Source organism: Poecilia latipinna, unplaced genomic scaffold, assembly GCF_001443285.1.
Source record: "Poecilia latipinna isolate Pla-1442-1.1 unplaced genomic scaffold, P_latipinna-1.0 Scaffold1536, whole genome shotgun sequence".
Classification (NCBI taxonomy): domain Eukaryota; kingdom Metazoa; phylum Chordata; class Actinopteri; order Cyprinodontiformes; family Poeciliidae; genus Poecilia; species Poecilia latipinna.
Window position 1 is genome coordinate 39,615 of NW_015114152.1, and position 11,371 is coordinate 50,985.

An 11,371-nucleotide genomic window follows, 5' to 3' on the forward strand; every position below is an offset into this window, starting at 1 on the left:
GACAAAGCTTTCCATAAATACTTACACAAGTGAGATTAGTTGAGAGATTGATACAGTACATAGTTTTTGAGAATTCTGGATGCCACAAGCCAGTATGGGCCCACAGATTTGAAAAGATTATGTATTCAAAACGGCAATAAAGTTTTATTATGTTCTATGATCTGAAATTTCTTTCCTGAGATACCATCGAAAGTTCAAGTGACCAGAGTTTTCTCCACTGTTTGGAGCATAGGGGAATGTATCACCATCCAAAACGACTTTTAAGGTACTAGAATAAGATAAACATTTAATTTCACTTTAGGATAAAGAAAAGTATTTCTGAATTGAATTGGAATGAATCAGCTTATTTTGTTATGTTTTCTTTAAAACATTTTGTGTAGAAACATGGCATAATTTCTTTAAAGGTTCTTAAACGTGATAACCTTATCGGCGATGGCGTTAGCCACGTAAAACAACAACTTATTTTTTTTTTACCTTTATTTAAAAAGTACAATCTTATTCCAATTGTAAAAAAAAAAACGCATCGGTTATTATTTTATTAATGTGTACTAGTTTATTTCATCACATTATTAGACGACTATTTGATACACAAAATCACAGGTTTAAGTTTATTTTTTTAGTGTGTAAATTTCTACGAAGATTTGTTGATCTGCAATAATATTAATATTTTTGCGATATTCATATTATGACAAGCAAATATATTATGACATGTAATGAATTACACAACATTAAGAATCTGGGGGGGACATATCTTGAGCAGGACAGCTTTAGGTATAGTTCCCCCCCTTTCTTCTGGAAGTTTCAGATAGTAGTGTATATATTGGTGCTGCGGCTCTGCCCCACGCACTGAATGCAGATTTTCAACATCCCAAACTGGCAACTTGCACACATTGTTCAGGGGGAGGCGCTGGTCCGAAGTAGTTTCTGGAAAGAATCGCATGCGTGCACCATGGAGACAGTAAGTGTCCCTTAACTTATTTCATTGTCTATTGTTAGCTTCGGTGTTTAAACCAAGTCTTTCAGCCTATCTCGTTTAAGCTGAATTCGTAATATTTACCAACAAAATATTGTAGATTAGCGTCGTCAGTTAGCTTTAGCGTTGAGAGATTTCTGTGCTTCTTAGCTTGTTAGCTTAGCGTCATTCACTGCAGCCATTTAGCTTAGAGAGTGGGGTATTCTAAGCCGTTAGGAAATGCGAAAAATGTTGGAAACTGTTAACAGTGAAATTACACCATGTATTTACAATTGGTAAATACAAACAGAAGGCTGATCAGTTAACCAAAAACTGATCAGCATTCTGTTTGCAGCTAACCCCGTAGAGATAAATCAGTCTTGGCTAAACGTTGCGCTAGCTCGTTATATTAGTTCGCAGTATAGCAGGATGTCCCAGTAAAACTGCTTCTGGTTTCAGGGCTATTGCTTTATCGTTTCAATGTAGTGCTTCAAATACTTCAATATCCTTGACGGTAAAACGTCTCAGTGAAGCTAGAGTTAGCTAACCTTTGCGCGACAGCTAATGAAGCTCACACCGCGAGGACATTAGTTCATTGAAGGATATGGATTTTATTGGACTTATTTCATTAATTTGTTTATTGAGTCAGAGTGGCACTGTCTGTTTAAACTTTTCTCTTGCGGCACGTGCGTCAGTGTTTTTTTGGGGCTTGCTTCAGCACGAGCTCACACTCAGACCGGAGGATCATTCTAGATGCACACGGCGCCACTGTCATGGCTACAGCCGCACGCCGACACAGACTGTCGTGACCTCTCGAACTTTCCAGTTTTCAATCGAAAGGTTTTCAGATGATGGTTTATGTTTTGAACGGTCTCTGTAGTTAGTAAAATACTGAGTTGCTCTGTAATTACAATTCGATGTATATAACGGAACATAGTGTACACATAGTTTGAGACAGTCGCACTGCACTGATATGAGTGTGCGCATACTCTCCAGAATATGAAGTTTTATATTAACTGGTTATAGAAAATAATATTTACCTAGCCTAGCAGCCACAAGGATATATTTAATTTGCTGTGTATGCTGCTTGTTGCTCTCAATATTACTCCTAGTAATACTGGGTTACAATGTCACAATTTCTATCTCATAATATTTGAAAGGAACATTTAAAATACTGCTCAAATATTGCCAAGGACATGTATGGATAAAGCATTTTAAATGTGAAATTTTGGCTTTAGTTTTCTTCTTCAGAGTTAAAGTTTATTATTTTTAATGGATACTTTGCATTGACTTGAAATGGCTTTAAACGAGACGATGTACAGTTGAGCTTTATAAACATTTTATAAAATACCTTTTCTTTTTTTCTCACAATAATTCAGACAAAATTTTTCTTTAATCAGTTTGTTCTTATTTGTTTTAGATGAGTTAGGGCAACATTTTGGATACTATCCCACAGATTTCTCAGAGTAATTTGCTGTAGTCTTTGTCCATTTCTACTTTAACATCTGACATTCGTAGGGTGCCTTGCTTTCACAAGTATTTTCAACTCGGCACACAAATTTTCTGAGGCTGGGATCAGCTCTTTATCCTCTTGTTTTTCACAATATATTGCAAATTTAATGTGATCACAGTATTATGTGTGCAAGAACTGCTTGGATTGCGGTATGTGGACTTCTAATTATAAGTCCCAGGCATTCAAGCTTTCTAAATCACCAATATATTTAATGATGCTTGTATGAGAAGGGCATTATAATGCTTTAGTAAAAACCCAAGTTGTTTCTTTGCCTGAACGCTAGATCTAGCCAGTTGCAACTGTTTTTTTTTTTTTTAAATAAAACAAGTTTGGTTAGAGACAACGTTGAAAGACACGAACAATTTTAAATGTCCCAATATTTACAAATTCTTTCTTCTTGATACAATCTGTCTGTGAAGTGCACCTGTTCCTCCTACATCACAACATGATGCTACTGCGCATAGCTTTCCCTGTTTCCTGTCCAATCTAACAAAGGACATTACGGCCAAACACTTAAATGTTATTATCATCAGACAGCAGAGCATGTCTCCCAACACTAAGGCATTTGTCCTTTAGTGCATTTGCAAATTGTAATCTCTTAATGTCACTCTTGTAATAATAGCTTCTTCATGGCTAAGTGGCCTTTCAGCCCACAGGACTTGTTTCATCGTCTCTTGCTAGCTTCGGTTAACGTCTTCACACAGTCATTTGCTTTTGTTCTGAGGTCGATTCGTACATTTCACACCAAAAGACCTTTGGGACATTGAACTAAAAAAAAAAAAAAAAAAAAAAAAAAATGCCACACCCATTTTTAGTAGTGATGTTAATGAATTATTTTGAAGATTTTAGATGCTGGGTTCCATTTAGTGAGTTTAAGGTAATATTGATCAAAATCAGTCCTCAGAGGGTCTGGAGCTGGACTGCTGTGGTCGAAGTAGTGTGGATCAATACTATTTTATCACTTTCTCATGTTCTTTAGTGTTATTACTGTTAAGACAGGAGAAGCTGATGGTTAAACATCAAAACGAATCCATCAAATATTTATAATGTATGCCAGCTCTGTTTAAAGACGTCTACATGCAGTTTTTAAGCTATTTATATTCCCTCCAAATTACATTAAAGTTTTATTGCAATCTCCTTCATTGTTACTATTATTATTCTACTTCTGTTGAATGTGTATTAAGCACAGTGAATGCATTCCTGTATCAGCAGCTCAGCACAAACAGCTGTTCTTTTTTCAGATCTGTCGGCAGCAGCTGTCAAAGGTTGCATTCGGCTTCTGCTGGGCTTTCTGTATGTGCTAACATTTAGCAAATGTGTGAATTCTAGGTGTCAGCATTGAAAGACCAGGGCAACAAGGCGCTGAGTGCAGGAAACATCGACGAAGCTGTCCGTTGCTACTCCGAGGCCTTGGCTCTGGATCCATCAAACCATGTGCTGTTCAGCAACCGCTCTGCTGCCTACGCCAAAAAGGGCAACTACGAGAATGCTCTCCAGGACGCCGTCCAGACCATCAAGATCAAGCCCGACTGGGGCAAGGTGAGAGTTCTCGTGTCTTGCTGCAATTTGAGGAATCAGAAGGGGAAAAAAATAAATCAAAAACATAATTAACATAACATAACCTTCCAACTTTTCCTGCAGGGATACTCCCGCAAAGCCGCCGCTCTGGAGTTTCTCGGCCGACTAGAGGAGGCCAGAATGACGTACCAGGAGGGGCTCCGCAAAGAGCCCAACAACCAGCAGCTGAAGGAGGGCTTGCAGAATATCGAAGCTCGGCTTGCAGGTACGAAAGCATGACTGTTTAGTTTGGTTATACAAAAAGATTCACTGATATAAACATTACAGTCAGTTTTATTTGGCATGTACCGATCAGGATTTCTTTGATTTTGATTCCATTTTTTTTTTTAAAGACCACCACATAAGTGGAAAAAAATATGCTGCAGATTGTTTCACGCTCTTGAAAAACACTCTTGAGTATTTTTTGGTTCGGTTTCTAGTGCAAATATCTTGGTGCATATGATATAAGACAAAACAATACTTAGTAACCTTTCAGCAAGTTGTTTTACGTCAGTTATTCCATAATATTGATTAAGAAAAGTATTAAAAAGTACACTGGAAGGCAATTTACTTATAACAAGAGTGAAATAATCTGCCAGTGGAACTAGTACTATTCCATTAATATCAAGGAACAATTTACTTAAAACAAGCTCCAATACCTTGCTGAAAAGTTAGTTGTAAATCAGTTTTGTCTTATTTCAAGTGTACTAAGATATTTGCACTAGAAACAAGACCAAAAACACTTAATAAGATTTAGCAGCTTTGAAGCAAGATGAAAATGAAGGGATTGTTCCCTTCTGTATTAAAGTACATGCTTCAAGCACATCTGACTTTTTATTCTACTTTAAAAAAGTGCAATAACGATTGATACATTTGCATAACGTGTTTTATTTTAAAAAGTCATTCACAAAATGGTCATAATAAATGTTGCTGTAGCGGATCCAGCTAATGAGCTTAACTCTTTACTGTCAGTGGAGGATTCCTTGTTTGTTGTCTCTCATAAAGTAATCTTGTCATTCACCAGAGAAATCAATGATGAACCCCTTTGCCATGCCCAACCTGTATCAGAAGCTTGAGAACGATCCTCGGACCCGTGAGCTTCTAACGGATCCCAGCTACAGAGAACTGCTGGAGCAGCTCAGGAACAAACCGTCAGAGCTCGGCACGTACGTAACTTTAGACAAAAAGCCTTAGGAAATATTCACTCTTTGTCTGGAAGGCAGTCCAGCACCGTGTAAATGTATTAAATCAGATAAATCTGTTTTTCAATGCTCTTGCAGGAAGCTGCAGGATCCAAGAGTAATGACGACTCTCTCTGTGCTCCTGGGGTTGAACCTGTCAGAGATGGAGGAGGAAGAGGAACACGCCCCCTCTCCTCCCAAACCCAAAGAGACCCCAGCACCTCCTCCCAAGGAGGAAGATCTCCCTGAAAACAAAAAGATGGTAAAAGGGCTAAAAGCGAATCCCTCTTCCATCTTTCCTTCTGATAATTCTCGGCTGTGACGTTTTGTTATTCTTCTGTTTTCCAGGCTTTGAAGGAAAAGGAACTGGGGAATGCTGCATACAAGAATAAAGACTTTGAAAAGGCACTGAAACATTATAATCAGGCACTTAAGCACGACCCGACCAACATGACATATATGTCTAATCAAGCAGGTTTGTGCACTCAGACGTATTGGTTCTTAATTGTTTTCCAAACTGTTTAAAGATATCTGTTTCTTGATGCGACAAAAGCAAGAAAAGACATGTTGATGCAAGCTTACAGTAATTTCAAATTCAGCTGTCAACCTTTGGCTTTTTCTTTTTTTTTTTTTTTAAAGTTTGTCTCACATTTTCTTCCCAGCTGTCTATTTTGAGAAGGGAGAGTTTGAAAAGTGTAGAGAGCTGTGCGAGAAGGCCATTGATGTCGGCCGAGAAAACAGAGAAGATTACAGACAAATAGCAAAGTAAGTTCTTCATTTGTTTATTCTACAAGGTAAAGAGCATATTGGTGCATCGACGGTCCAAACATGAAAAAAATAACTGCATCAAAGTCTTAATAGAAATGCATGATTAAGATGAACTTCCTTAATGTCTTGATGAAGTTTTAAAATTGTCACATTACATTTCAATAACAAATTTCAATGTATTTCATTAGTTGTTGTTTTTTTTTTTACCCAAGTTAATTTAAAAGAGTTAATATTGTGAAAAAACAACAACTTTTAATTTAGTACAATTCAGAAAAGGAAACTTTTACTTTCAATAGCTTCATTACACATAGTGAAACATTTCAAGCCTTTAATTTTTGGAATTTTGCTGATTATGGCTTGAAGATAAAAAAAAAAAAAAATTAGGGTGTCAGAAAGTTTTAATTTTGTGAACAGATAATATAGGGGCCTCATGTTGACACACCCTAATGAGTTCATTATCTGAAAACACCAGCAAAGGTTTCCTGAGTCTCTAAATTGTCTCTAAAGATAGCTGACTGAACAGCTTTGACTGGACTGGAGACACCTGTCCAGTCAAATGCACAAAAAAACGTAACTACTGTTAAGAGCGCTGGATCCAAGCATAGTCATAGAAAGTTGAGTGGAAGGATGAAGTTTGGTAGGAACCATTCATCATAATTAGCTGACTAGGGTGTGGTACTGAATTTCCTTCAACACTGAATTTTGATTTAATTATCTGTAAACAATAATGGTGAAATATTTCACTCTGTGCAATGAACCTGTACTCTGAGACCAGTGACCAAATATTAAAGCTTTTCACAATATTCTAACTTTAAGATGCACTTGTAGTTTTCTGAGATGTCTGATCCATCAGTTCACATCCTTCCTTCTGTTTGCAGGGCCCTGGCTCGAATCGGCAACTCGTACTTTAAACAAGAGAAATACAAAGAAGCTATCCAATACTTTAACAAGAGTTTGACTGAGCACCGGACTCCAGATGTGTTGAAGAAATGTCAACAGGTGCAGTAGATTGTGGGAAGCTTTAAAAAAATCAACATTTACCAGATGAGAAGTGGGCAATTTTTAGTTAGCGTTGCCTGAGAATCTCACCTCACTTTCACTTAATCTAATGCAGGCAGAGAAGATTTTAAAAGAGCAAGAAAAACTAGCCTATATCAACCCAGAACTGGCGCTTGAAGAGAAGAACAAGGGCAATGATGCCTTCCAGAAAGGTTTGTAAAATGGTTTACATCAGGATGTCTGCACACCTTTAAAAAGTCTTAAATTCATATATCTAAAATGAAGGCCTTGAAATGTCTTAAGTTAATTTGAAAAGAATGTAAGTTGGCCTTGAATATGTTATGTCAAGTCTTAGATGTTATGGTGGCAGGACTAATTAGTCTTATATATTCTATGTAGTCTTTTTTTCTCAAGACTATGTATATAAGACAGCAGCTAGGTACCAGCAGCCTAAGTACTAAGCTCCTGGTACCTAGCTTAGCTGCTAATATATCCTTACTACATAGCAAGGGTATATTAGCAAACACAGTTAGCAAGGCTATATTGCTAGCTAGCTAGCAAGTGTATATTGGTTATGGTTCTTGCTGACAAAATGGAGGAATGAGAAAACTATTTAACCCTAGTTAGCTAGTTTTTCTCTCTAGCTCACTGGTTGGCTGGACGACATTCATCTTCACCATTTTATCAGTTCCTCTGGAATGAACCAACCCATTTGATTCATTCTGTGCTACTTAGCTTGGCACTATGTGGGCTCTTTTGCACATTCCTGCTGCGATACAGGTCTTAAATTTCATTTATAATGGTCTTAACTTTGAGTTTGTGAAACCTGCAGAACCCTGCCTGTATTAAGTTTTCTTGATTACAGAGCTACAATGATGCCTAAAGATGATGCTGTTTGTTTGTTTCCTTTCTATCAGGAGACTACCCCTTAGCCATGAAACATTACACTGAGGCCATTAAGAGAAACCCCAATGATGCCAAACTGTACAGTAACAGAGCTGCCTGCTACACAAAGCTGCTGGAGTTCCAGCTCGCCCTGAAGGTACGCCACTACGCTAAACGCACATCTGAACACAATTTAGATGAATCCACTCTGAGCTTGTTTGATTTTTTTTCTCCTCCATCAGGATTGTGAAGAATGCATCAATCTTGAGCCCAGTTTCAGTAAGTATTTTGAGTGTTGAGCTAAAAATAATGTCTGTGTAAAGGGTAAGCAGGGTTTTTTCTAACTACTGAAATGAATTTGCTCATAGTTAAAGGCTACACACGTAAGGGAGCTGCATTGGAGGCCATGAAAGACTTTTCCAAAGCTATGGATGCGTACCAGAAGGCATTAGAGCTGGATTCATCCTCAAAGGTATTTTCCATACACCATAAAAGCTGAAAGTGACTCAAGCGGCTTCTCATCAACACCACATGTATTAACAATCGTTAAAGTGAAGTTTGGAGTATTCAGGTGTTTTTAGACACCCAATGTCTGATGCTAGAGAATAATTATATCTAGCAATGCCGATACCTTTCTGAAGGATTATTGAGACAATTTGAAGTCAAAATATTCCTCCTCAAGCTCCACACTGCTTCTCAGATTATATTGCTCCATATTGTTTCTCCTCCCATTTGGATGGCTCTGTTAGCTTAAGACCGACGCGTCATCGTAGCTGTTACTGAGTTTTACATCACAAAAAGCGATTATTTATGAAAACTCCCACCAAAGTGATATTTGAGAAAACTCCGTATTTATGTTGTGTGTCCATAGGAAAACTGAGGATTGGGGTTTTGTACATTACTGCCTGTAGCAAATAATGTCTAAATATCCACATACTTGCTGTGACACATTTCCTAATCTTATGTTTTCTTTCCTTTATATTGTAATGCACTATTTAAAATAAGTTCTATATAACTGTCCACTCAAATAAATGTTTAAAACAACTGTCGGGCAGATTTATGCAGGTTTATGTGGATGAAAACTTCTGAAACCAATTCTGTGGTTTCAGAAAAAGTTTCATTTTTTTAAATGATGTGACAGAGATATTTGTTTTTATAAAGACCCCAGATACATGTGGACAAGGCCTTAACCTCTTCTGCTCAGCATGTCTGTTTTATAAAGCAACTTTTATGACAAATAAATTAATTTAAAAAAAGTTAAAACTTGATCAGACTGAATATTTATAACCAAACAGCAATGATTGGGTTCATGTTTAACACAATATTCACTGCAGGATTTGTTGGAATTTGTACCATTTCCAGTATAAAACAAGTTAACGTCTGCTCATAATAAGTCAGGGAGAAACCCTTTAACTGTCACCTGCTCTTTCGACGTACAGGAAGCCACAGAAGGCATGCAGCGCTGCATGGTCAGCCAAACCATGAGGAACGACAGCCCAGAGGAGGTGAAGAAAAGAGCCATGGCCGACCCGGAGGTCCAGCAGATCATGTCCGACCCAGCCATGCGCTTGATCCTCGAACAGATGCAGAAGGATCCGCAGGCACTCAGCGAGTACGTCTGCAGGCTAACGCCGCACGACCCTCTGGAAATACTTGATCTGACTATCGTTTTCCTCTGTTTCTCCCAGCCACTTAAAGAATCCAGTCATCGCTCAGAAGATACAGAAACTCATCGATGTTGGACTGATAGCCATCCGCTGATGTGGAACCAGTATCCATGTATGTAAAGAAGTTCTGAGACACCAGTGGAACCAAACGCAGATTCTTCTAAAAATGATACATCTGATCTTTCTTGCCTTTTAAATTCAAGATTATAGTTCCCTCGCCCTGACTGGGACGTTTGTCTGTATTATTATTATTATTATTTTGCTTTTTTTATTCGTGTTCACGACTTTGACATTGTGTTGGGAAGCGGGGAAAATAAGCATCTTGTCATATCCTCTGGAAAACTTCAGCACTCCAGACAACATCAACTTAAAAAAAAAAGAAGTAAATTCACATGTAAAGATGCTGTGAAACATCAATAAACATCACAATGCAGTACGACATTATGCTCGGTGTTTAAAGGGGAAATCTACGCCAGAAGCTGTTTTTACTGTTCATGCTGGTTCATGCTTGAAATGTAAACTTTAAACATTTCTTATTGATTTGACATGCAAGTTCATGAAAAGAGTGTGGCGTAATCCTGGTTTATTAGCTTTATTTTCCTCTGTTTCCTCTTTTTGTCATGCTTTTTCAGACATTATGAAACTCTGAATCCACCCTGTTCCTCAGTCAAAGTGTAAATCTGCTTAAAACGCATTAAAATGTCAGCTACTGCAGTTTGGCAAGTAACCTTGGACTTTAAATTTGTAGCTCTTCCTGTCAGACAAATTATTTTTTCCCGCTTCACTAATATCTGAGCGTATTAGGAACATCTTAGGAATCAATTTTCCTGCAGGATCATAGCTTAATCTTATTAACCTCGTATTATTTGAGCTTTTAAATGTGACAAATGGAAGAAAAATGTTTAATGTAGTTGCTGCAGTTTAATTGATGATACAGTATTTCTAAGTCCAACAGGAAATGAAGGGATTCTCTACATTTCTTCATCTAAACATCTGTTTCTCATCTTCTCAGTTATAGTAAACCCAAAACAAAGGGCTTCAGAGAGCTTGCTAATGTATCATTACATTTTTGTTTCTTTTTAAACAGGTTTGATATATTTTTTCGCAAAATACTTGACCTGCAGACTTTTAGAATTTTATTTTATTTTTTCACGTTGACTAAACGGTTCATCTAAGACTCACCTATTGAAAACATCTGTTGATTAATTCTGTATTGTACCGTCTGGTGCGTTTTAAATGTTTAGAGTTTTGGCACAACCTGCTGGTAGTTTAAAAGAGAATTACACCAGGCAAAGTAGTTCTTGAAGTTTGCCCAATCTGTTCTTAATGCTTCGCTTCGCAGATGTTAGCGGCCGGTTTCCTCATGGTTCAGTCGGCTTGACTTTGACCGCTGAAGCATAAATACATGTTTATATTACAACGGACGAGTTTGCCACGTGTGGCTTTGGATACCTCAACATCTCAAGTTTCACTGTGTATTTGTGCCACAGTTTCAGAGTGGGATTCACGTGTTTTGTCTTTCCATTGTCACACTAGGGGCATTTCTCTGCAGTTTTCTGTTCTTGTGGACTGCAGATATCAGGATATGTTTAATTTCCATTCCTCCTCCCCCCCTGTCTGGTCCTTATTTTGTAATAAACCACATGCAACAATTCTATTAGTCCCAGGAACGTCATGTACTATTGGAAATTAGCTGTAAACTTAAATACAGATTATCTGAATGTATGTTAACTGGCAGTTGTGGCTTTTTCTTCTTTCTTTTTTTATTTCACATGAAAAAGTTTAGTATAGTTTAAAGTGTGTCTTACAATACATTGAAATGTACAATGGGGGGTTTTATCTACATTCT

At 37.5% G+C, this 11,371-nt stretch overlaps 1 protein-coding gene across 1 annotated transcript; it reads left to right on the top strand.

Moving 5' to 3' along the window:
* Nucleotides 1-835: 835 nt before the first annotated feature.
* On the top strand, nucleotides 836-11,250 carry stip1 (stress-induced phosphoprotein 1). Its single transcript, XM_015058359.1, has 14 exons — nucleotides 836-958; nucleotides 3,795-4,004; nucleotides 4,107-4,248; nucleotides 5,047-5,188; nucleotides 5,303-5,465; nucleotides 5,552-5,678; nucleotides 5,866-5,968; nucleotides 6,850-6,970; nucleotides 7,086-7,182; nucleotides 7,888-8,012; nucleotides 8,098-8,134; nucleotides 8,224-8,327; nucleotides 9,295-9,467; nucleotides 9,544-11,250. The coding sequence occupies exons 1-14, from the start codon at nucleotides 851-853 to the stop codon at nucleotides 9,614-9,616; spliced, it is 1,725 nt and encodes a 574-aa protein (XP_014913845.1). The 5' UTR covers nucleotides 836-850; the 3' UTR covers nucleotides 9,617-11,250.
* Nucleotides 11,251-11,371: the final 121 nt, after the last annotated feature.